This window comes from Nomascus leucogenys, chromosome 21, assembly GCF_006542625.1.
Source record: "Nomascus leucogenys isolate Asia chromosome 21, Asia_NLE_v1, whole genome shotgun sequence".
NCBI classification, from domain to species: Eukaryota; Metazoa; Chordata; class Mammalia; order Primates; family Hylobatidae; genus Nomascus; species Nomascus leucogenys.
This window is the reverse complement of record NC_044401.1, coordinates 63,855,345-63,883,125: the sequence shown is the minus strand read 5'-3', so window position 1 is coordinate 63,883,125 and position 27,781 is coordinate 63,855,345. Positions and strand designations below refer to the sequence as shown.

Here is a 27,781-nt window from a genome sequence, read left to right as displayed (position 1 = left end):
CCCTTTCTTATGATAATGTTTTTCTTTCTTTAAAGTTATTTGAAGTCAAAGATCTAGGTTAAAGTCCCAATTCTACTTCTTAATTGATAACTTCTAGCAAGTCCTTTAACTTCACAGGTTCTCAGTTGGTTCATTTTAGAGAAAATGGTACTTGTCTGTCTGATGAGGTTATATGAGACTCAAATTTTATGTCTGGAAAGACAGGTGAGCTGTACACACACTGCTACATTGGATGTATTTATTGCTGTCATCGTAACTTGTATGCATATCCCAGTTGTGCAGGCTTACCTCTGGCAGCCAAGGAACAACCATGGAAAATCAGGATGAATACAGATTAAGTTTATCTCTGCAAGGCATTCTCAGGCAACTGAGGGAATCAATTCCACATCTGCTAAGTTTGATTAATCACTTCTTTTTTTCCTTGTGGATCTACTTAGCAAGTGAACTGACAGAAATTAAAGTCCTAGATTTGTCCCCTTATGCCCAGTGACTGCTGGCTACCTATTCAGGAATCAACTCCTGAATTTAATAGGAAGTGTTAACCCACTGGAAAGAGAGTTCAATGTTGTTCTCTGACAGGCAGCATTAAATACAATGCTTTGGTCATAGTGGACATACAAGCTATCAACAATAAAAACAAAGAGATGGAGAAAAGAAATTTTGTCCTATTATTGGAAGAATAGTATTATATAATTGAATCTGGCTGGGTGCAGCGGCACATGCCTGTAATCCCAGCACTTTGGGAGGCCAGGGTAGAAGGAATGCTTGACTTCAGGAGTTCAAGACCAGCCTGGGCAACATAGTGAGACCTTGTCTCTGCAAAAAAATAAAAAAATGAAATGGGATAGGACATAGTGGCACGCCCCTGTGGTGCCAGCTAATGGACGGGGGTGGCAGGGGGTGTTGAGGTGGGTGAATAACTTGAGCCCAGGATGTTGAGGCTGCAGTGAGCCATGATTGTGCCGCTGCACTCCAGCCTGGGTAACAGAGGCAGACCCTGTTTCAGAAAAACAAACAAAGAAACAAAAACCTGAATCTATGGTAATTGACAGCATTTTCTCTCATTTTCCTTAAAAAAAAATGTCTACTGCACTTTGCCCAGATTTCTTAAAATTAAATAAATAAAATAAAATAAAATTCAGGTAAATGTCAGAAAAATTCTCATTAATAATGATGATAACCACTTTAAGCACCTTCTGTATGCTAGATGGTGTACCAGGCACTTTACATATCTTAAAACATTAAAGCACATTTTTTTCATATTCAGATATATTTCTGAGGATCACAGTTGTCACCAATTATATGACTAAATTCGTATCATTTTTACCCTAGTAATCTCAAAAAGTTAAATACAAAGGGATTTTTAAATTTACAGAGAATCCAGCTGACTCAATTATAGAGATTCTACCCCTTGGCAATTGGTTTCAGAATGTGATTATATTCCCCAGAATTGAAATGAGCGGACAGCTGGACTCTCTGGAAACCAATTCCATTACCTTTACCTACAAACCTGAAATATATGTATTTGCAGACAGGTGTTATCAAATCATGGATTCTGTGTGATTTATCCTACAATAATGCTACTGTTAAAACCTGTGTGGCCCTGGGCATTTGGCAAATGCATGTACCTTGTGGGAAAGAGTGAACCCATTAGGTGAATTGGAGTCTTATTCAATTATTGAACAAGCGGTGCTTCTTCAATATTTTTGCCTTCAAACCTCAAATTTAGAGCAGACCCACTGCACTTCCACCTGCCTGGTTCCACAATGCCCAGACACCTTCCTCTTGGACACTGTATTCCATTGTGGGAAAACTACACAAGGAAGGTGTAAAGATCGTAGAGAAAGTGGAAAGTGGGAGAAGGAAGCCAAAGTAAGAGAGAAGGAGATGAGAGAGAAAGAAAGATGAGAGAAAGGACCAGGGAATTCCCTGTGACAAGACAGAAGTGCTAGTTATTGAGCAAGTCACTGGATCTTTCTTTTCTTCATGGGTAAAAGGGTCCCCTTGGGAAGACATGTTTGAAAGCCGTTAGCATAATGCCTGACACAGAAAAGGAACAGAAAAAAAATTAGTTTGTTTTTATTCTTCTCTTTGCTAAGTTATGTGGACAAAGCAGTTCTTCTAGTTACACAGCCATTGCCCAATATTTAGCTATCATTACATTTTCTTCTTGGAGGTTTTTCCAATCATCTTATCTTGTGGAGGCACCAGCTAATGGGAGTCTGGCTGCCTGAATGCAAGACAGCCAACTATATGATTCTTCCTCCCTGTCTGACACTTCTCTATATATTTTACAATATCTACCTTCTAAATTATTACTGTTCCTTTTGTTTTCACCTTTACCCCCAAGTGCTCAGTCTTAATATCTCCGTTGCACATGCCTTTTCAAGGCAACATTAACCATTATGCAGCAACTGCAAAGCAGGCTTCTCTACCCCTTCCTCCTCTTTGCAGAGCTTCCTAATGGAACAAGCAAATAAACTTAATTTTATTTTGTATCTCCAACTACTTAATACGATAGTGCTTAGTACATCAGGTAGCATAAGTATCAAATAGGCAAATGAACCATATGTTCCCATGTTTAAGGAAGAATGACAGTCTGCATAATGCCAGGCTTATTACAATCTCCCTTCTGTGCTGCCTCTTTGTAATAAAATTTTAAATTGTTCATACTCAACTCCTGAGAGCGTTGTTAAGGTGAGCCTTTCCAAGGGAATACATGTTGAAGATGTCAAGAGCCATCTGATAGTCTTGCCTGTGTCACATGAAGATGTAACAAGCTAAAATCCTGTGTGTGCCCCTGTCATTCTTGTTTTCATTTTCCCCTCTTGCCATCCAATTCTCCGTTCTTTATCCCCACTGACCTCCACTGGTCTGGGGCACTCACCTTTCGCATAGTGCCTGTAGAACCACCCAGATGCCATGGTCTGAAAAAGCTCCGGTTCATTAAAGATATAAAGCCTGGCTTTAAATCCTGCCTTCCTAACTCAGTGTATGCTGTTTTACCCTACTGCCTTGCGTTGGCCTATTACTGCTGTAGTCCCTCTCCCATTTTTGTGACAGGTAATGACATCCTGTGGCTTTCAACCAAGGGTAAATAGGAGAAAGCAAAGAAGTTTCACAAAATAAATAGCATCTTATAAATTCTTACACTGTATTTTACAACAGAAAATGGGTAGGCTTCCTTGTAGAGTGGCTGTGAATTCATGGGCTGCTATATCAGTCAGTTTCAAATTTGATCATGCACCATAAGAATCTTGTGAAAAAGGCAGATCCCAGAGCCATGCCCATGATTTTGATTTAGTGGGTGTGGAATAGGTTAAGGAATCTGAATTTGTATAAGTTCATTCCCTCTGCCTTCAAGAGTGGCTGAAGTTGTTGAATACCATCTAGAGGAGCACGGGTTTGGTGCATACATATCTACTTAAATAGAAATGTGCTTCATTTTTTCTCTGTTCCACCCCAGAACTTTGATTCCTATCCTAACAGTTCAGCCATTCATTCTATCTCACTGTTGAAGAGATATAAATCCTTAGTTCTCTCACTTTTTGAAAATATGAATATAATTGGCTGTAGAATGATATGTACTTATTTTATCTCTTGCTTCTAATTTCTGAGTGACATTTGTATCTTCAAAATTTTACATAAATATTCAACAGCAATAATTTTATAGACAGAAAAGGTCACTTATTCATGTAATTTATACAAATGACCTTTTGTTCTTGGTTTGATTTTTGAGAAAAGAAGTGGTTACTTGATATATTTTAAAGCATAATGTCCTTTTTTATTTACTTAAGAAGAAAATGGTTGATGACAGATATTTGTTACACCCACACTTCTAATGCCAGTGAGTGTATTTAAAAAAAAATAAAAATAAATAACTAGAAAAAGAATTGCTGTCTATGACAATCCAGTAGAAGAAATAAAAGCTGGAGTAACAGTGTAGAAATCAGTCTTGTTAAAACCTTCCAAACAAGCAGGGAAGCTGTCAGAGCACTTTTTTTTTTTTTTTAGCCACTGACTGACTAGAATTTTTCAATTTTGTTTTTCTTTTTTTTCATAGAACTTCTTAAATTTTTTTTCAAATGAAATTTATGCAAGAAAACCTTTCATACCACAGATAAAATTGAACTAATCTGGCTAATGTCCTGGAGGGAGAACCAGAACCCCACTCAATGCCCTCCTCAATCCCTCTCGCCCTAAATCTCCATGGTGTGCCCTAGAAATCCCCTAGCTCTCCAAGGAGCATGGTTTGAGGACTACTAATGTGAAGTGACAAATCTGATTCTCAAGTGTGACTTGTCAAACGATTCATTTATTTATAAGTATAGTGGCAAATCAATTTGACAGGCCTTGTGAAAGATTCTGGGTTTATAACTTGAATGAGCTCAGAGTCTCCTGGGGAAGGCAGACAAGCCCACAGCTCCGGGGCAGTGGGGCATGTGTCACCACTAACATGTGAAGAGAGTGAGGGCAATTCACTAACTTGGCTTACAGGAGTCTAGAACGGCTTCAACAGGTTGCAGGTAACTGAACTGGCAGTTGAAGAGTGAGTGAGAATTTTTCCCGGAAGAGAAAAGCGGGAGGTACAGGCTTATTATGCGACTGTCTTACTCTATATTTGGTATCCAGACTTGGTGTCATTTCAGAATTTTGGGTACAGATTTCCCTTCCTCAATACAAGACACACTTCTCCCATGAGTCCTCTAAATACAAGTAAAGGGTACTCAAATCATTTTGTGAGGCATCCAAGAATTGACTCTTTGACTACTCAAGGAATGCTTGGACAAACCTAATAACATATATTTTAATTCGATCTCCAATTAAATTAACTAAATACACCCATAAATCTATCCTCCCCATATTTAACCATGAGTTTCATTATATAAGAATAATAATGATGATGATATATCCATTTATATGCTATCCATCAAGGGCAGATAGTGTGTTAAGATGTTTGATACATCATTTCGTTAACTTTTACAACATACCTATGAGAGGCATTTATTCATATTTTTAGATGAGTAAAGGCTGAGAGAAGTTAAGCATCATACTGCAATCAGTAAGTGATAGAAAAACATTCAGTTCTGAGAAGCTCTGACTCCAAAGCCTTGTATAATCTTAAACATAACACTGCAGGATTTTAATTAGATTTCTGGTGTCCATGTGGAATTAAAGGCAGTCCTTCATAATATACACATTTTTTTTTGTTTCTTCAGAGTTATACTAAAAAAATCTTCTGAAAATAGTGATATGCAAGGTAAAACTCTATCTTTATGTCACTAAAAGGTATAGAATAGGTCAATATGTTGTGCAAATACTGATAGATGGAGTCTTATTTATTCACATCAATACAAAAATATCAGTTCTTTCAGTGGCACAGCATCTTGAATACACAATGTTCAAAAGGAACGTTGTGATTGGATTTTTAATGTAACATACAATGTAATTTTTGATGGCATAGAGAGATAGATATGTAAATTCAATAAACAGGTTAAAGTCGCTAAGCCCCACAAAGGAATTAAAATAGGTATAAGACTGTGTATTATAACTAAGAAGAAAGAGTTAAAGTTAGCAGACAAAGAGTCTTGCCCAGGTTGGTCCCCTATTCTCAGCCACTTTTGTAAACCTAATTTTGTAGACTCTGAAGAATGCTATAATTCAGTAGCCAAACGGAATCCAGGATTGGAAATTCCACTAGCATCCATCACTTTCAAAACCATGTTCTATCTATCTTGAAACTCAAGTTTTCAGATACTCATGTCCTGAAATCATCAGATTACAGGGAGCTGGAGTGAAAGAGTTAACCATCATTAGTGTTCCAGCCCTGTTCTCTCACCTTCTTATATGTGAAGGAAGCCGAGAACCTTAAGTTTCAAGTTGCTAGTTTAAGGTCATCTGACTTGAATCTCATCTGTCTATCCTAAAGCTTTCCAGCAGAAACAACTTTACATTTATAAAACTTCAAAGCCCTGAGGAAATCACACAATAGGTTCATAGTCATAAATGTAATAATAGCATAGCCAGAATGGCCTCACAATGTTCAGACTTCTCCATTCTGTTCTGCATAACTCTCTCCTCTATTGTATTTTCAATTCGTTCTCCTCTAGTAACTTTGGGAGCATAGTTTGTTGGATTTTTTTTTTAATTTATTTCTTTAAAGTCCTGCATTCACAAATTTTTGTGTCCTTTGCCAACTTCATACTTTCTCATCTTTTCTTTTGATTTACTTGGGCTATAAGGCATGTTAGCATATGAATCTATATTAATTCTCTTTTGTGTTTTCTCAGGCATCCCAAAATGCTGCAGTGAATGGAGACATTTTATCTTTCCCTTCTTCTACTGAAGAGCTAAATATTTCTCTTTGGCCTATTTCACTGGATTAATTTAGTTAGGCTTTCCATCTGATGCTGTTTTGTTAATGTTAAATTGTATTTCCTTAACCTTTTATGGGAGTCAGCATAGCAGCACACTCTGGCATGCCATCAGAATAAAGACACATCATGGCACCAAGTAATTACGTTATTTAGCAACTGCTCTTACCTATCATCTCCTAATTTGTGCCATAATTCAGTCACCCTGAATCTGTGTTTGTGTTGCGTCAGCCACTACAAAGATGACACTTAAATTATTTGTGTATATTAAACAAGGCGACACATTTTGATAAATTTAGAGGTCTGAATATTTGATGCTTGCTTTCTGCTTTGGAGTTTAAGACAGTTGAACCAAAGACTTAAGACTGAATCATTTGTTCACTCCAGTAATTACGCACTAGTTGTAAATACAGTTACAGACACTAGGAATTCTGAAAAAGTAGAAACTGGCACCAGTAACGTTCTCATTTAAATTAAAATGTATTTGAGTCTATTTCTAATATCTAGGTAACCCTTCTGAACAACTATTTGCTAATTAAACCCTTTCAGTTAACTACCTAAAGACCCTGAATCATCCTTGAAAAATCAGTTAATGGGAAGTATATCCTTAGCTATTTAATAGTTAAAAATATGTATTTCTCGATTTTGTTGAAGAGTTGCCAAAAAAAAGTAACATAAAATTACTCAGGTCTATTTCTTTTGTTTGTTTGTTTGTTTTGGGGGAGTCTCCCTCTTTCACCCAGGCTTGAGTGTAGTGGCAAGATCTCGGCTCACTGCAACCTCTGCCTTCCGGGTTCAAGCAATTCTCATGCATCAGCCTCTGGAATGGCTGGGATTACAGGCAAGCACCCACCATGCCCGGCTAATTTTTGTATTTTTAGTAGGGAAGGGGTTTCGCCATGTTGTCCATGCTGGTCTCGAACTCCTGATCTAGTTATCTGCCCACCTCGGCCTCCCAAAGCATTGGGATTAAAGGTGTGAGCCACCCTGCCGGGCCTGTCTGTTTCTTTTATAAGCACCTGCTTTCCAGCAAAACATAGCAAATTGGATTTATTTGTTACCTGTTTATGATGTCACTTCATGTAGGTTTTCATTTTTGTTTCCTTTCCTTTTCCTCTTCCTACGGCCCATAAATATTTAATTACACTATGCCTAATATAACTCAATACAGCTGCCCAAAGGAACACTATTATTTGCCTGGAGCTAGGACAGAGGCTAAAAAAAATACTAGAGATCTTATTACAATAATTCTGTGAATCAGATGAATATTTAGGAATCACCAAACAGGGTCTATATTATTATAATAATTAAAAACATTTTACTCTGGCTTGTAATAAACCCTTTAGTTTCATGATCAGAACTGAAAAAAATAATGATTAAGATTTGTTTTATACACCAAGTCTTATCCTAGTGATTTGAATGTAGAGTTGACCATTGGACAACGGGGATTGAACTGTGCATGTCTATTTATACTTGAGTTTTTTTCATTAAAAGTTACACTGACTGTGCCTGCCTCTCCTGCCTCTCCTTTCACCTCCTCCACCTCTTTCACCTTTGCCACTCCTAAGACAGTGAGACCAGACACCTCTTCTTCCTCCTTCTCCTCAGCCTACTCACTGTCAAGATGATGAAGAACTTTATTATGATCCACTTCCACATAATAAATAGTAAATATATTTTCTCTTCCTTATGATTTTCTTAGTAACAGGATATCTTCTCTAGCTGACTTTATTGTAAAAATACATTGTATAATGCATATAACATGCAAAACTTGTTCATGGACTGTTTATGTTATCAGTAATGCTTCTGGTCCATTGGAGACTATTAGTAGTTAATTTTAGGAAGTCAAAAGTTACAGGTGGAATTTCAACTCTGTGAGAAAGTTGGCACCCCAACCCCTGCATTGTTCGAAGGCCAACTCCATTTCTTTGCATCAACTTTTGTACTGCTTTAAGGGGCAACAGCAAACTAACAGAAAGTCACTTCAGTGATCAAATAACCACATTGTTTGTAAGTATACAGTTTATACTCCTTATTTATACTTATAAATAATGTGGTTGTTTGACTAAATCGCTTTCTGTTAGGGGACTGAATTTATTGATAATATTGACAAATATACATCTGGGTCTAGAAAGAAAAGGCTGAATATTTAACAGTAAATGCAATCAGAAAAATGCATATTTATTAAGTACCTGCTAATTCTTGGGCTTCTTGGAGAATATAAACAAATAAAGAATATTAGCTATTATCTTGGGACACCCATTATGCTCTAGGCTCTCTCTCTCTGTATATATATAGCATAATGTATTTAATTCTCAAAACAAGATGATGATGTTATTACTACTCATATCTCCATTCTGTACAAAGTTGGCATAGAAATCAAGCAACTGCTCCTAAATTAACATGGCCAAAAACAGAAACTCAGGCACATATTCAAAGTGAACTGACTTTAGAGTCCATGGTCTTATAATCCCTGTATCACCTGCCTCAAACAAACCTTAGCTTTTACAACATATTTGGGGAGCAAAAACTTATCATCTAAAAAGAAAATTAAAAGTACAAGACAGTAAAATGATTTAGATAATGACTCAGTAGAAAAAACACTGACTCCATATCAGAAGACCTGTATCCGGGCTGCAGTTAAGTTAGTTATTGAATCTCCCTGCATCTCAGTTTTTTGACGTGGAGAGAAAGAGCATATCGTGAACTCTAGTGACTGGGGAAGGACGTGATAGAGAAACCTGTATATCTTGGTGGGGTTCCCCAGGAAACAGTGCTCAGTTCTGCTTCTCAGGGAGGTCCACTTGCAGGGTAGCAATGGATGACTGTATCTTACTGCACAGCTGCTGCCTCACTTCAAGCCACAGTCACATCATTGGTAGCTTGACATCTTAGGTTGTCAGCCACATAGGTTGCTTCCGGACAGGCTATAGAGAGAAACCACTTGGGAACAGTCCGTGGAAGGAAAGAAAAGGGGATTTATTTACCTGACTGCCCCTTTGCTGGTGGAGCTGCATTACCTGAACCTTTGACAGTCAGTGGAACTGAGACAACCTAAAAGATTCACAAGGTGTGTCTGAAACACTGGGAATCAAAGTAGGTTTTGGAAGGTGAACGGGATTCAGATAAGCAGATTGGAGAGCAAAACCTCTTCTAGATATGAGGAGAAGAGAGTTTAGGCTTTTGTCTGGCAGGTTCTGTGAAGGAGGGTACTCAAAGAAAGATTTGCAAATTATAAACATTTATTTCCTCTTTGGGACTCACACAACTCTTCCCTGAAAATAAATATTTGTGTTCTTTCCCCAAAGTCAGACAAAATAAAAGAGATGAATATAATATTTAACAGTCCTTTCTATAAATTTTCCTGAATTTTTTGATATGTGTTTCCTCTTGTTCAGAACTGATTAACAATTGTCTGTGCCTGTGCTTTCCTGAAAATGTGATCTACATTACTTGGTACAGTGGCCAGATTTAGATTTGTTTCCTCTGGTCTCTCGATCGTGTCTCTCTTGAGACAGTACTTCATTTTCACTTCATCTCTGTCTCTTTTGCTTTTTTTCATTTTAACTACATTGATGATCTTATAAGGAATGACAAATTAGGTTTTCATTAATCCATTGATTAAATCTTTGAATTTTGCCTGGACAGGGGTATCAGATATCACATATTCTCTGTGTATAACTACTTATGTACAATTACTTGGTATTTTTTTTTTTTTTTTTTTTGGAGACAGGGTCTCACTTAGTCCACCAGGCTGTAGTGCAGTGACACGATCTTGACTTACTGCAAACTCCACCTCCCACGCTCAAGTGATTCTCCCACCTCAGCTTCCTGAGTAGCTGAAATTACAGGCACAAACCACCATACCCGGCTAATTTTTGTATTTTCAGTACAGACGGGGTTTCACCATATTGGCCAGTCTGGTCTCGAACTCCTGACCTCAAGTGATTCACCCACTCTGGCCTCTCAGTGTACTAGGATTACAGGCATGAACCACCATGCCCAGCCGTACAATTACTTATAATTAAAGTTACTGACATAAAATGATGGAAAGGACAACCTTTATTTTGATTTAAATGAGGAAACTTTGTAATTTACTTGTTTGTAATTGACTTTTTATGTGGTTTGTTAAAATAAGAAAATTTTAACAGATAGCTTATTAAGTGATAGTGACATTAGCATAGATATTACACCTTAACTATAATAATTGGGTGCAAAAATCATTAAAATGCAATATTAATATTTAATCTAAAACAGATTCCAGTGGGACATTTTACCACAATATCAGTATTTGATCTAAAATAGATTCCAGTGGGAGATTTTACCTAAAACTTAAATTGTGAACAGGAAGAATTTATACCCACATTTCTGTTTCTTACCTAACTCATTTTAATAAAATCAATTTTACATTTTCCAAATATCAGTAAAATTAGTCAATTAAAATTTCATGGTCTACAGCATTATCTTTAGACAGAACTGGAAGCAATACTCCAGTTAATAATCTAACTATAAAAATAGCAGTATTGCTCTAGTTTCAGCAACAAGAAATTATAATTGCCCAATGACCTAATTTTTTTTTTTTTTAGTTTAAGAAATTTAGCTATTTCTAATCCTCTTTGTACTCAAACTTTGTACTAAGTTATGGTTGATACCAAACAAAAAATCTGGAGCATTTCTTATTTTCTATTCACATCTTGGAATCTACATGTACAGATCTGTTTTCTGTATGTAAATAAAGGATTGGGTAGATATTAGATTTGTTATAGTGACAAAAAAGGATGTGAATGTTAATCTCTATTGTATTGAAATAATTATGAACAGGTATTAGTTCATGCAATGCAGGTGCTATGGTTTGGATATGGATTTTCCCCAATAAAACTCATATTGAAATTTTATCTTCCATGTGGCAGTTTTGGGAGGTGGAGCCTGTTTGGGCCTTGGGGACAGTTCCCTCCTTAATAGATTAATGCCCTCCCTCTGGGGTGAGTGAGTTCTTGGTCTCTTGAGAATAGATTTGTTCCTGCTAGAAAGCGTTTTAAAAAGAGTCTGGCTTCCTCAGTTTCTCTCTCTTACTTCCCCTCTTGCCATGTGACCTCTTTGCACACACCAGTTTCTTTCTGCTTTTTGCCATGAGTTGAAGCAGCCTGAGAACCTCACCAGCTGCAGCTGCCCAACCGTGAACCTTCCAGCCACCAGAATCATGAGCCAAATAAACCATTTTTCTTTATAAATTACTGAGTCTCAGGGAGTCTGATATAGCAACACTAAATGGACTAAGACACCAGAAAAACGAGGGTAAAAACATTCCGCATTAGTCTCGATGTAGTTCCTTAAAGTAACACAAAATTTGATGCACATGCTGCAGGTAAAGAAGCCCTCCAAGTGGATTTGATGTGATCCTTCTCCTTCATGGTGTTCTATTCATAATGATCCACCAAATAGAAGGTAATAGGTATAAAGGCAGGCAAATGGGTAAGACATCTGTTACTTTTGTTTTCTGTGTATACTACCTACCTTCCCTGACAGTGGGAAGATTAAAATACGCATGTTCAACTGCTCTTAAAAAATCTGCCTTCAACTTATCAGTTAACCTTGAAATATTTATATGTTATTGGCTTAGTTTTGCCCATGTTCTATATTCTAAAGCTACTATAAAATCTACCCAGTGTCACTTAACTGTCAGACACAGCTTGTTCTTCTGAATTTTGACTCATAATGCATTAGAGGAATTGCATGGTACAATACAAACACTATTAATTTTTCTATTAGTTGAATGGTCATCCGGTATCTACACATATAAATGCCTTTAAATTCTAATTTTACAGAACATTTTAAATGCAAATGCTATAATCAGTGATTTAATTATCTAAAGAGAATATTGAGGTTTGGTAATTTGGGGAAGATTTTTCTATTTAATTGTGTGAACAGTTAAAATATTCTAATTAAGTGGATATTAGAGAATAAAGACATGAGAGAAATGGTGTTATCACTAAACTTATTGAGGAAATAAGGAGGAAACATACCAACACCGTAAGTCAAATGTCAGAATTTGTTGATGCCAAAACCAAGGAGAGTCTAGGGACTGATAACCAGACCTTAGTTAAAGCCACATAACGTACTTCTGAGTCCAGCCATAGGCAAGAATTTTAAGAAGACATTAGGCATGAGCAACTAACAGAGTGAGAATCAGAAATAGTAACTGGAGTCTTGGAGGAGAGAAAATGTCAAATATTAGTATCAGCTAAGAATAAGAATTGGATTAATATCTAGCATTTAATTAACTTTTACAACAATCACATTATCATTCCTAAAATAAAAATTAGAGCATTGTAGATCAAAAAGATTAAGTAGCTAAGAATACAGACAAGAGGTTGCATGAATTCAAGGAAGGGTTTTCAGCAGTGAAACAATGCTGAGGAAAGTTTTGCTGGCATTAGACTCCTTTCAAAAAGCCCAGTATATAGTTCTCAGGCCTCTGTTCAAAATGCAGTGTGATAAAACAATTTCTTCTTTCCTTGTTATTTATTCCTCATGGAGTTATAGATGTGCCTACATTCCTAGGCAGGATGAGAAATCGGTTCATTAAAAGCCTACCTGTTGACTGCTAATGGAGTCAGGTACAGTGCTAAGCAGTTTGAACTATTTATATCAATTAATCCTATGACTCTGTGACACAGGTAATATTAGTATTTCTATGCTATAGACAAAAAAAAAAAAAAAAAAAAAAGGACTTGGGCCATTAATTAACTTGGCCCAGTAACACAAAAATCAAATGTTGGGATTCAGATTTGGTCATAAGTAGTTTGACCTCAAAGTCCAAGTTTTTATCCACTCTGCTAATTACACCATAATTGCACAGGATGGCCCAAGAAAAGAAGAAAAATAATCCTTAGTATTAGCATGACCATTATTAGTACCTCACGTGTTAAGATATCTATGGTTAAAACTCTCTTCCATAGCAGGGGAATGGATATTAGGCCTGCTTTTAAGATGCCACATAAACTAAGAATCTTGAGAAAATGCACATACACGTACACACACAAATGTTCCATCACATTTTAGAGAGTTATTAGACTCTGAAGATCAGATTTTAAATCTTCAATATTAAAGGTCATTCTATGCAAATAAAATTATACATATATAGATACACACACATATGTACATGCACATATAGCTTAAATTTATGCTGCTTTTAGTAACTCTGCTATTAGTAAACTATGTTTTGGAAATGAACGGAAAGAGAATTTGCTAAAATAAGTGTTTTCTGGTCTAAAGAAAGATATGGTTAGAATCTGAGCCCTCCGCCATCTAGTGGGTACCTTGAGTCACTTATTGCTTCTCTTTATGCCTGTTTCCTGATTTATAAAATAGGGGTGCAAACAATACCTAGCCCAGAAGTTTGTCTTAGGCATTCGATGAGTTGACTTTTATTACACACTTACTAGAAGGCCAGTGCAGAGCCAGCTCCCTATAATATATCATAGCCTCCATAAATTTATAACAGTGAGTTTTAATATGGAAAAGAGCACCTTTAACATCGAACACTTTTTATTTTCACATCCCCATTGTAACACCTAACATACTGTTTCAAACACAGTAGACATTTAGTAAGTATTTGCTGATTAAGAAGGAAAAAATATCTTAACATTGCTCCACTTTCAATCATGCATTTAAACTGCTATTGAATTTTTGGAAGTCTTTCCATCATTTCATGATGCTCACAAATTTCCACACATATTTTTATTATTCGTTGTATATTAGTAGTATAACTTCAACCTTAAATCCTCATATAATAATATACATATAATATGTAATCATGGTATTACCTTCTGCTTTTTTCCCTATAACTATATGCTTTTTACTAATTATTCATGCAAATCTCTAGTTTTATTATCAGAATATTTTTCCTGTTTTATACAGATAGCCAAGCTTATCTATACTTCTGGCTGTGTGTGTGTGTGTGTTTTTTTAATGCCAGAGAAGCATATATGCAAATGAAGGTAGAATATTTTAATATCGTTCATTGATATGTTATTACCAATCCTTGAGATAAAGTATCTTTTTTGCATATTCTAAGAGAAGAATAGAAAAAAATCAGTCTTTCTCTATGAATGTTACCAAAATCATCAATTAAAATGTTCCAGTTAATTCTTACATGTGCATTTTGCCTTATTTGAAAATGCCAGTTGCTCAGTACAATTTGATCTTCACTGAGTGTTCCTTCTTTTTGCTTTTTAAAAATCATTTCTGCTAAGATGTGTTTAGATATGTTGAAAAACTGGAAATTCTTACTTTTATAGTTTTTGTTTAATTTTTTTCTTAATAAAATTAAGACAATGATCAGGTTGTTTGATTCTGCTTATATTGTCACGAGATTTTTTACTATATTTTAATATCTCTTATTAATTAAAGGAGAAATCTAAGTGATACATTCAAATATCTGTACTATTTGTTATGCCATAAAATCTTTAGTTATGATTACATCTTTGATATTCTATATCCTAGATCAACAGAGAGAACTTTTAAAGTTTATTTTAATAAATCATAAATCAATTTGGTTACTAGTTAGGTTATTTTTATAAAACACTTAAAATGTATGTTATTATTCTTTTATAAATTATTTTCATAAGATCACAAGTAAGATGTAGTCTTACTTTGAAGTAAAGAAAAAATTTTCAGATTAAAGTTTAATAGATCAGTACTTCTCAAACTTTATTGTACATGCTAGTCACTGTTTGTACTACAGTGCATAGGGTGTCTTGTGAAAATGAAGTTTGATTCATTAGGTCTGGGATAAGACCACATTTTGAGGAACAAAGACATGGAGTATCTTTAGGGCATCTAGTGATGACTGCTGAAACTTCTTGGACCATATAATTAACATGCAGAATTATTTTACTAAACGTAAGGCAAAGTAATGGTTCTGGAAAAAGCATGAGTACTAGGATAATTAGATATAACTTCATTCTCTGCTACTTAGCTAGTTAGTCTAGGGCAGATTTTAACTTTTCTTAGTTTGCTCTCTCAGTACCTTAAACAGTAGTAAGCACTTAAGAAATATTGATGTATTGATTAGGATTTCATAGAAATAATCAGCCTCAATGATGGCTGTTTCAACTCAATTTAGCAAACACTGAAGACCTACTGAGCCTGAAAGGGGTAGTATACTCAGGGTACCACTGCACACATGAATTATTCCTTTCTGGAAGTTATATGAAAAGTTACATGAAATATAAACATTGGCATTGACTTAGTGGCTGAAAAACTTGCTTGGTGGCCTTTAGATATCAGCAGACATATCAATCATTTCTGTCATGTGTTTTTTATTGGCCAATAGTTCAGGTTTCTGTGTTGCTCAGAATTCCTAGTTATTCCTAAATGTTAGGGGTAGATGCACCCAAAAGCTTCTCACATTTACCTCTTCTAATTGAAATCAGATAAAGAATTATATTTGGCCTGAGTTTGCTGCATAATAGAATAGTTTTGTTACTCTATCAATAATGGCATAATTCAATTGTTAATGTAAATTGGGATCTAGTACACTAGACATCTCAGAAATTAAATAAGACATTAAATGTCTGCTATGGGGGAATACTCTAAGATAATGACTTTAAAAAATCTGATTACATGCCATGGAACATTCTAAATTCAGATGTGGCTCCTTCCACTCACTGATAACAGAATTTGGAATCTGTTATTAATAATAAATCCATCAGAAGCTGGCTTCCTACAAATTGTCGTTGGCTGGTATTCTCTGTGTTTCAAATTGAGTAATTAATTATATTAGCTACATTTTGTGTTACATATATTAGAAACAACGATATGTTTGCCATGCAGCAAATACTATTTTGTTATTGTTAATGGATATGGCATGCGTGCAAATTGTCTACCCTTTCTTGCCTTTAAAACTGTTGTTAAAAATTAGTATGTTGTCACATATTTTGATACAATCTTGACTACCTACTAATGTTTTTAAAAGGTTGATAACTACATTTGTAAGATACAAAATATGGTAACCTGAAATTGGACGAATGCTTTTGTTTTTACATTTTTTTGGTCTCCTCTTATTATATTTGATGGTGAATTTTTCAGGGAACAAATCTCAGGTTTTTTTTTTTTTTTTCTGATTTCAGCGGCATTGTGCTTTAGACCATGCTAGAGTTTCAGAAAAAATTTAATATGGATTATTTTATGAAAGATGGGAACTTCTTTGGCAGATAAACCTCCTTTTTGTACTCTATCTTTTAGGAATATTAATATTAATTCATAATTAACCCATGAAGCCTTATTCATTCTACTCTTTCCTTCCTCTTTTTGATGGGATAGGCCACATAATAAGCATGGCCCTCTGGCCATGGAACCATATAGAGTTTCTTCAACTCATCAGCACTGGCAAATACAGTCATGGTTCAACACCCTTTTGTGTGGCCACAGAAAATGTTAAGACAGACCATGTTTAAAAAGACACAGACTAACTGTGAAAATTTGCTTGCATTTCTCCTAAGCCAAGCTCAATTTTCACCAATGAGTTGACTTTGGAAAATACACAGTAAATAGTTGCATTTCTTATTCATCAACCAACTTGACGTTATACTACCAAGCACTGATTTTATTTTTAATATGCTTTGAAATCGACAATGATAATTCAAGTTATAGAATGATAATTATCAATATTGTGTCAGAATAAAAGCAAACGCCATTTAATATGTAGACTCAGAGATAGCTCACAATGAAGAACGGAATAATACAGGAAAGGAATGAATTCATATTATCACATACACCCATGATTTTAGTAAAGTTTTAAAATAAAAATAAGCACTTATGATTTACCAATGTTGAAGAGCCTTACTTCTATTAATGATGTATTTTCTTTTTAGAATATTTCTCTTGGAGGATGGCAGCCTCAAGATACATAATGTTACCAGGTCAGATGCTGGATCATACACATGCATAGCCACAAATCAGTTTGGCACTGCAAAGAACACTGGCAGCCTCATTGTAAAAGGTATCATATTATCTTCATGTGTGCTTGATGAACGTTGTAAATATGCAGGCATATTATGACTTGTATTACAGTGTCAAATCTGTACCATACTTTATATGTAAAATAGTTGATTTCACAATTTAAGAGATCCATTACCGTACTCATTAATAGCATGCACACTTTGCCAGTGGGATACCAGGGTAGATGTGAATACTTTGGCAACTGAAAATGCTGTCAGAGTGTAATTAGAGTTAAAACCTACACCTAAATTATTTGGCTTTTTCAAAAGCCTTAATGTTAGGGGCCATGGACGTTTTGATAAAGTCTCTGGATAACATTTTTTTGGTCAAATGTCTTTCAGAATCTTTATTTTTATATGAAATATTTACATGTAAATAAGGCTACCAAATACATAACTGGCTAATTTGTTTATATAACTCCAGGTACAAAACTAATGAAATGTGGGGTCACAACCTTTAGTAAGTAAGAAAAAATTAAAATCTATGTGAATCATTATTATATTTTCATCACAGTAAGCAGATAAACTCATACAATTTATAGAGATAAATTCTATACTTTTAAGATTTCTAAATCAGTATCAATCCAAATGTTCCTACATTTATCACCAAGGGACATAATTAATATTAGAAGTAACTATTCTCTTTCTTTGCTGCTTTATTTTGTTGAATCTCAGCTCATAAAACTAGTATGTTTACTGGAAGCCGTATCACTTCTATCATTTCATTGCCTCCTGGATGATAAAAATGGCTCTCTTGATAAAGCAGTTTAAGCGGCTAATTAAGCCCAAATGATTAGAATCAGCATTTGGTGCTTTCTCATCTTTTCCATTAAAATAAATATATTCAATAAAAAGTAGTTAGCTGCTACACTTCAACCATCATTTAAAATAGCTCAAGGAAAATAAACACCCACCTTTGAGCCTGGAAGATATTTCTGCCAACTTGTCTCAAGCGTATTACATTATGATGACAATTGTCTGAAGTATTCTGGGGAAATGTGACTGATAAAACTTGATGTGTCAAAATCCAACCAGTGTGGCATATTTTGAAAAACTTTCTCTTCCTTAAGATTGTATTGTCATCAATTTTTAAGACAGAGATGGACTTAAGTGTTTCAAGATAGATGTTATAGCTATATTTAAGAACAGACTATTCCTCCAGCACATTTTTGGCAATACTCAGACCCTGAAAAATGTGAACACTTTATATTTGAAAAAGTAACAAGTTCATTAAGGGTAAAAAAAAAGAGATTTATTATATCATTTCAAATTAAGAAGGTGTAGGTAGTATGCACTAATTTTATTACAGCAGAAGATTAAAATGTGGTGAAGGATAAAAAGGCATTGCAGTTAAATCTTCTAGGTATGGGAAAATCCAGAGGGCATTAAAACGTGAAATAGAAAGGATAGAAAACATCAGCAGTAGCAATGTAGTTTTTAAAAGAAAGTTTCTTTAGAATACTGGTGATCTGGGAGGAGGGCCAATGGTTTTGCTGCTAAAATACAATGATGGGGATTCCTTCACTCTGGAGGATAAGAAAAACAAAAGTTAATAGTAGATTGAACTGAATGAATATGCACTCTTCCTCCAGTGTTTCTTAAACCTTTGACATCATAATACTTACAGTCCACTAATAATTGATGAAAGAAAAATAAAAGGTGATGGCTAACAAAAATATTAACTGAGAAACTCGGAAGCCACTGGACTGTATTCTGGATGTAACATTTGCATATTTCAGAAGTGTAATATAACCATGTTTTCTGCAAGTTAGGTTCCTAGTACTTATGATGGAAATAAGTTTATCCACACTTTCAAGTATTCCATAAATCTAACCATAATCCCCAGCTACTCTGCTCTTTCCATAAGTAAAACAATAATTAATCAAGATAGCTCAGTTAAAAAAAAAAAAAGCCTGACTTACATTTTTGTTTGTTCATTTCTAGTGCTCTTTGCTGAGGTTGTTGAAACAAAATTATCCCACTAGGCGTTCCTTGTTACCTTAATCAGTTCCACTCTTTCTTCTTCTGTATCACTTTTTATCTTCTTACAAACTGTATAACTGACTTATTTATTATGGTTTTTTTTGTCTTTTCTTCCCTTCTAAAACAGAAGGATAAAGAGGGCAGGGATTTTTGTTTTAATCAATGATGAATCGTAAGTCCTAGAACATTGCCGGGAACGGTATGTGCCCAGTAAATATTTATTGATTTAATAAAATGTTATTATCTTATACAGCTTAGTTCGTAGGGATACTTTTCATACTGGCTTCCTTGCTTTAAAATCTGACAGTTTTCAATTTTTTGGGGTCTGAGCTTCTTAGCACACTTTGCAAAAAAAAAGAACATCAAAGGAAAAAACCAAACTTTTTACATGCATTCACTTTCTAATTATAGGGTTTGTAATCTTTTATTTCTGACAGACATCGATCACCTCACTCTCCTAAGGCGGTACAAGCCTGAACCTACGTCGAAATCCAAAAATTCGTGAAGAGAATTCATTGTTTTGGTATTTCTAACACAGTACAGGAGAATAACTTACATATACAAAAAGGGTACATGCTAACATAACTGATGTCACTATGCATAATTATCAAGCTACTTTCATGCATTTACACCTAATAATGGGAAGGAAATTTTGCTATAGTTTAACCTTCATGACATATCCACATCCCATTTTAAGTGGATTTTGGGGTCTTTTGCTTCTTTGTCATTAACAAGAAATATCCTATGCAATATAAACATGTACATACTTAACCACACAAATACATATAAATAAAATAAACACAAAATGTGTGTACAGTATGAAGAAAAACAGCCTTAGAAACGTTGCTTTATTATTTATCTGTAATGTTTAATCTTTATGAAATTGTGTGACTGTCATACAAGCACAGTTCTAAGTCTGTTATTACCATGTCCTCTTAACTAGACTGTTATCTCTAATTCCCTTTCATGTAAAAATGTTGAAGACATCACTGCCAAGGAATTATTATTTTACCATCTAAAAATTTGAAGCCTAGCATAGGAAAAAATTATAATAGTGTACATCAATTCAACCATTTTCTTGACTATTGGGTGAATAGTCATCTGGTTGTTCGTTAAGATGGCTTAATAGTTGTGTATATGTGTATGTGTATTTTTTCATCAATAATATTCATATGATTGCTGTTACAGAATCAAACATAATTTTGTTTCTCAAGCCAAAATCAGTGTATAGGGACCTTAAGAGTAATAGAGTGTTAAGGAGCAAATGAGAAATTTCAGTAAAGCTGATAAAACAATCATCTCCCTTTGAATTTACTTATCAGCCTCAGTCATGCAAGAAATGTTGTTAGATAACATGGAAAAGATAATAGTTACAAGAGTGAGATATTTTGCAGCTTAGTTTTTAGCTGATATGGCTTATCTGTGTTAAGAGGATTCTGAAGTTATCTGCACTGTATGTTGGAAATTTCTATTTGACTAATACAGCAGGATAAGGCGATTTTCCATTCAAACATTGTGAGTACAATTAGCAGCAGCCTTTCCAGCGCCTCAGAAGATGCCCAGTAGAATTTAAGGACATGTTTCATAGGCACAAACAAGGAATCAAGAGGAAAGAGAGTTTTAAGTGTTTTCATTTTGGAGGACTGAGATTAAAATTACAATGTGTACATACACTAAGAGGTATATGAAAATCACATAAAAGGGGAAATTATTTGATCTGGCATTTGGAAAATTATTAAAAAGCAGAGTAACAGCAGGCTATAAAAATGATCTTGTTTGCAGGCAACATTTGTTTTTGTTTCCCCACTGGAGAAGTTTTGGATGTTCAATTATAGGCCTCATTGCTTCAGTGTTATTTTCAACTGAAATGTCGGAACTTGGAAAAGCATATCTAATGTGCAAATTAAGTTTATTGCTGCTCATTTAGTTGTTTATTCTTTGTGATAGAAGTCTTTATTATAGCAGCATTACAGAGTGGCCTATCCATTTTCTCCAGCAGGATGATACGGGTCTAAGTTTACTAAGAGAAATGCCCAAGATATGCAGATAATTGGAGGCTTTGTGGCTCCAAAATGCAGTTTGAAGGATTTGAGGTATCAAGCTCAGCTTTATCGACAAGCCCAGCTTAATTGAGCAGACCAAAAGTACAATTTCAGAGAAATGACAAGATGTATTGGAATACATTTGTCATATCGTAGTACTTGAAAACACCAGAGAAGTGTCCAGTAGCACTAAAATCTCCCCAAAAATGTTCAATTCCACACGCCACTTTCCTACACAGAATGACTGAAAGCATTTCAACAGAATGAACATTTGATTTAAAAATTAGTGATGGTAAAAATTATTTTCAAGGTGAGAAGATATATAATGAGTTATTATACTGGTCAGATGAAAAATTTTCCCGTTCCAATATTGAAAGTGATGCTGCGCGAATTATTGAAACTTGAATACTACAATCTCTTCAAGTAAAAATGTAAAAACAAGCAAAAACACTCATCAGTTTAAGCAAGTACACTAAGATCAATGTTATCTTGGTCTTCATGACAATTTAGTTCACAATCTCTTTTAAAATGCAGCATATGTCACTCAGATTAAATTACCATATATGTCATACAGCTGTGTTTTTTCTTAATGTATATTTTACAAAATATAAAGGATAGATGTCAATACAGTATAGGTTTTACCACTTTTTTCAAGATATTTTTACCGCATAGTTTAAACCTATTATTGGTCAAAGTTTTGTTTTGTTTAATTTTGATAAAAATAGGGGGTGTATAGCTAGTGGTTTGTGCCAGTTGAAGGAGACCAGACACAGAAGAGTATAGAACTCTTGCTAAAGTGGTTAATGCACAGCCTCTGGAATTATATTAACCTGCCATTACTAACTAACGTGGAACTTGACGACTTAGTTTTTATTGTTATTCATCTTTTCTTTATTAATTATTATTATTCATTACTATTTGTTAAATACATTCTCTGTCCTAGGCACCATGATAGGTTCTTTGTGTATATCATCTCATTTTAACTTTCAGAGTAATGCTTTGAAGCAGATATTATTATCTCAATTTTATACAAGGGAGATTGAGGAATAGGTTGCTAAAACCACTTGCCCAAGGTCCCTGCATTAGTATGTGGCAGAACTTTTGCTTTCCTTCTTTTCCATCCTCCAACAAATATACTTATTAAAAAATGCATGAGACAATTTTACATGACATTGTTCAAAGTCCAGCAGGAATAAAAGTATAGTAACATGCAGATATTAGTGCTTCCTCCTAAATACCGCAGCCTTCATTCATTAGAGTGCAATTTTGTATGTACATTTTTATACGTAAAAATTCATTCAACTGCAATATTCATGTGCATTTACATTTTACTATATGTAAATTTTAATGTGTATTCACTAAATTTTGAAAATGGCATTTGTAACCCAAAACACAAAAGATATAGAACATTACTATCATCCAACGTCTAGAACTTTTTTTATGTCACTTAATCCTTGTTCCTACTACACTCCTAGAAGCAGCTACTGTAATAATTTTCTCACTATAGATTTCATTCAAATGCTATCTTCTTATATTGTGTATTCTTTTGTGTTTGGTCTCATTCATACAGTATAAACCACTAGCTATCCATTTCCTATTTTTATTGAAATTAAAAAAAAACACTTCAACCAATACGTTTATTCTGCAGGTGAGTAAATACATATATACATGTATGTATATATAAATCTCAAACTTTTAAGTCTTTTTGATCTTTAGTTTCCCGCCCAAACCTGCAAACACTTGTGCTCACTTGTTTCTTCAGCGTTTAGTTAAGAATTGGAAATTTAGTAAATTTACCTTGACTCTATTCTGACCCTAAAAGAAGCAATTAGGCTACTCTTCTTCTTAGGCATTCTATCTCTAAATTAGCTCAGTGGTCACTTATGCTCTAGGGCCATTTTTTTTTTTAGGAATAAAGTGTGTCATTAAGATGGAAAAGACTTCCCCAGAAGCAAGCTGTGTTTTCAGTCTCTGGATCCTGAAACCTCAAGCAAGTAATTACCAAATGCTTTCAAGTCTAAAAGAGGAATGGGGTTGAAAGGCGTGGAAAAGGGGAAAAAATAATCACATGAATCAAACTTAGCCTTATCCTCATTTTCTGGGTTTTATTTTCTCATTTTGACTCCCCTCATCCCAACATGAAACATTCAGAAGAAAATATCATTTGTATTAGAACCTATTGACAGGCACAATAAAAATTTCTACTTTCATCTCCTACAAAACTACAGGCTGGGTGTGGTGCCTCTTGCCTGTAATCCCAGCACTTTGAAAGGCTGAGGTGGGGTGGGTGGAGCCAAGATGTCTGAATAGGAACAGCTCCAGTCTACAGCTCCCAGCCTGAGTGACACAGAAGACGGGTGATTTCTGCATTTCTGTTTGAGGTACTGGTTTCATCTCACTAGGGAGTGCCAAACAGTGGGTGCAGGACAGTCGGTGAAGCACACTGTGCGCAAGCCGAAGCAGGGCGAGGCATTGCCTCACTCGGGAAGTGCAAGGGGTCAGGGAGTTCCCTTTCCTAGTCAAAGAAAGGGGTAACAGACGGCACCTGGAAAATTGGGTCAGTCCCACCCTAATACTGCGCTTTTCCAACGGGCCTGGAAAACGGCACACCAGGAGATTGTATCCCGCACCTGGCTCGGAGGGTCCTATGCCCACGGAGTCTCCCTGATTGCTAGCACAGCAGTCTGAGATCAAGCTGCAAGGCAGCAGCGAGGCTGGGGGAGGGGTGCCCGCCATTGCCCAGGCTTCCTTAGGTAAACAAAGCAGCCAGGAAGCTCCAACTGGGTGGAGCTCACCACAGCTCAAGGAGGCCTGCCTGCCTCTGTAGGCTCCACCTCTGGGGGCAGGGCACAGACAAACAAAAATTCAGCAGGAACCTCTGCAGACTTAAATGTCCCTGTCTGACTGACAGCTTTGAAGAGAGTAGTAGTTCTCCCAGCACGCAGCTGGAGATCTGAGAATGGACAGACTGCCTCCTAAAGTGGGTCCCTGACCCCCAAGCAGCCTAACTGGGAGGCACCCCCCAGTAGGGACAGACTGACACCTCACTCAGCCGGGTACTCCTCTGAGACAAAACTTCCAGAGGAACTATCAGACAGTTGAATTTCTGGTCTCACAAAAATCTGCTGTTCTGCAGCCACTGCCACTGACACCCAGCCAAACAGGGTCTGGAGTGGACTTCTAGTAAACTCCAACAGACCTGCAGCTGAGGGTCCTGTCTGGTAGAAGGAAAACTAACAAACAGAAAGGACATCCACACCAAAAACCCATCTGCACATCACCATCATCTAAGATCAAAAGAAGATAAAACCACAAAGATCGGGAAAAAACAGAGCAGAAAAACTGGAAACTCTAAAAAACAGAGCACCTCTCCTCCAAAGGAACACAGTTCCTCACCAGCAACGGAACAAAGCTAGACGGAGAGTGACTTTGACGAGTTGAGAGAAGAAGGCTTCAGACGATCAAACAACTCTGAGCTACGGGAGGAAATTCAAAACAATAGCAAAGAAGTTAAAAACTTTGAAAAAACACTCATAGGTGGGAATTGAACAATGAGAACTCATGGACACAGGAGGGGGAACATCACATTCCAGGGACTGTTGTGGGGTGGGGGGAGGGGGGAGGGACAGCATTTGGAGATATACCTAATGCTAAATGACGAGTTAATGCGTGCAGGAAATCAACATAGCACATGGATACATATGTAACAAACCTGCACATTGTGCACATGTACCCTAAAACCTAAAGTATAATAAAAAAAAAAAAACTTTGAAAAAAAATTAGATGAATGGATAACTAGAATAACCAATGGAGAGAAGGGCTTAAAGGAGCTGATGGAGCTGAAAGCCAAGTTTCGAGAACTACGCGAAGATTGCAGAAGCCTCGGTAGCCGATGCGATCAACTGGAAGAAAGGGTATCGCTGATGGAAGATGAAATGAACGAAATGAAGTGAGAAGGGAAGTTTAGAGAAAAAAGAATAAAAAGAAATGAACAAAGCCTCCAAGAAATTTGGGACTATGTGAAAAGACCAAACCGAAGTCTGATTGGTGTACCTGAAAATGACGGGGAGAATGGAACCAAGTTGGAAAACACTCTGCAAGATATTATCCAGCAGTACTTCCCCAGTCTAGCAAGGCAGGCCAACATTCAGATTCAGGAAATACAGAGAACGCCACAGAGACACTCCTTGAGAAGAGCAACTCCAAGACACATAATTGTCAGATTCACCAAAGTCGAAATGAAGGAAAAAATGTTAAGGGCAGCCAGAGAGAAAGGTCGGGTTACCCACAGAGGGAAGCCCATCAGACTAACAGCTGATCTCTCAGCAGAAACTCTACAAGCCAAAATAGAGTGGGGACCGATATTCAACATTCTTAAAGAAAAGAATTTTCAACCCAGAATTTCATATCCAGCCAAACTAAGCTTCATAAGTGAAGGAGAAATAAAATACTTTACAGACAAACAAACGCTGAGTGATTTTGTCACCACCAGGCCTGCCCTAAAAGAGCTCCTGAAGGAAGCACTAAACATGGAAAAGAACAACTGGTACCAGCCCCTGCAAAAACATGCCAAATTGTAAAGACCATCGAATCTAGGAAGAGACTGCATCAACTAACAAGCAAGATAACCAACTAACATCATAATGACAAGATCAGATTCACACATAACAATATTAACTTTAAACGTAAATGGGCTAAATGCTCCAATTAAAAGACACAGACTGGCAAACTGGATAAGGAGTCAGGACCCATCACTGTGCTGTATTCAGGAAACCCATCTCACATGCAGAGACACACATAGACTCAAAATAAAGGGATGGAGGAAGATCTATCAAGCAAATGGAAAACAAAAAAAGGCAGGGGTTGCAATCCTAGTCTCTGATAAAATAGACTTTAAACCAACAAAGATCAAAAGAGACAAAGAAGGCCATTACATAATGGTAAAGGGATCAATTCAACAAGAAGAGCTAACTATCCTAAATATATATGCACCCAACACAGGAGCACCCAGATTCATAAAGCAAGTCCTGAGTGACCTACAAAGGGACTTAAACTCCCACACAATAATGGGAGATTTTAACACCCCACTGTCAACATTAGACAGATCAACGAGACAGAAAGTTAACAAGGATATCCAGGAATTGAACTCAGCTCTGCACAAAGTGGACCTAATAGCTACAGAACTCTCCACCCCAAATCAACAGAATATACATTTTTTTCAGCACCACACCACACCTATTCCAAAATTGACCACATAGTTGGAAGTAAAGCTCTCCTCAGCAAATGTAAAAGAACAGAAATTATAACAAACTGTCTCTCAGACCACAGTGCAATCAAACTAGAACTCAGGATTAAGAAACTCACTCAAAACCACTCAACTACACGGAAACTGGACAACCTGCTCCTGAATGACTATTGGGTACGTAATGAAATGAAGGCAGAAATAAAGATGTTCTTTGAAACCAACGAGAACAAAGACACAACATACCAGAATCTCTGGGACATATTCAAAGCACTGTGTAGAGGGAAATTTATAGTACTAAATGCCCATAAGAGAAAGCGGGAAAGATCCAAAATTGACACCCTAACATCACAATTAAAAGAACTAGAAAAGCAAGAGCAAACACATTCAAAAGCTAGCAGAAGGCTAGAAATAACTAAAATCAGAACAGAACTGAAGGAAATAGAGACACAAAAAACCCTTCAAAAAATTAATGAATCCAGGAGCTGGTTTTTTGAAAAGATCAACAAAATTGATAGACCGCTAGCAAGACTAAAAAGAAGAAAAGAGAGAAGAATCAAATAGATGCAATAAAAAACGAAAAAGGGGATATCACCACCGATCCCACAGAAATACAATCTACCATCAGAGAATACTACAAACACCTCTATGCAAATAAACTAGAAAGTCTAGAAGAAATGGATAAATTCCTCGACAAATACACCCTCCCAAGACTAAACCAGGAAGAAGTTGAATCTCTGAATAGACCAATAACAGGTTCTGAAATTGTGGCAATAATCAATAGCTTACCAACCAAAAAGAGTCCAGGACCTGATGGATTCACAGCCGAATTCTACCAGAGGTACAAGGAGGAACTGGTACCATTCCTTCTGAAACTATTCCAATCGATAGAGAAAGAGGGAATCCTCCCTAACACATTTTATGAAGCCAGCATCGTCCTGATACCAAAGCCTGGCAGAGACATAACCAAAAAAGAGAATTTCAGACCAATATCCTTGACGAACATTGATGCAAAAATCTTCAATAAAATACTGGCAAACCGAATCCAGCAGCACATCAAAAAGCTTATACACCATGATCAAGTGTTCTTCATCCCTGGGATGCAAGGCTGGTTCAACATACGCAAATCAATAAATG

The 27,781-nt window shown here is 36.0% G+C and overlaps 1 protein-coding gene across 3 annotated transcripts in view; it reads left to right on the top strand.

The window, feature by feature from the left end:
* Positions 1-27,781, top strand: part of CNTN6 (contactin 6) — a 338,762-nt gene that overhangs the window by 257,916 nt on the left and 53,065 nt on the right. For all 3 annotated transcript variants that reach the window (XM_030802180.1, XM_030802181.1, XM_030802182.1), the window contains one exon: positions 17,252-17,379. In XM_030802180.1, the coding sequence (XP_030658040.1) occupies positions 17,252-17,379 (128 nt within the window). The remainder of the gene's footprint in view (positions 1-17,251; positions 17,380-27,781) is intronic.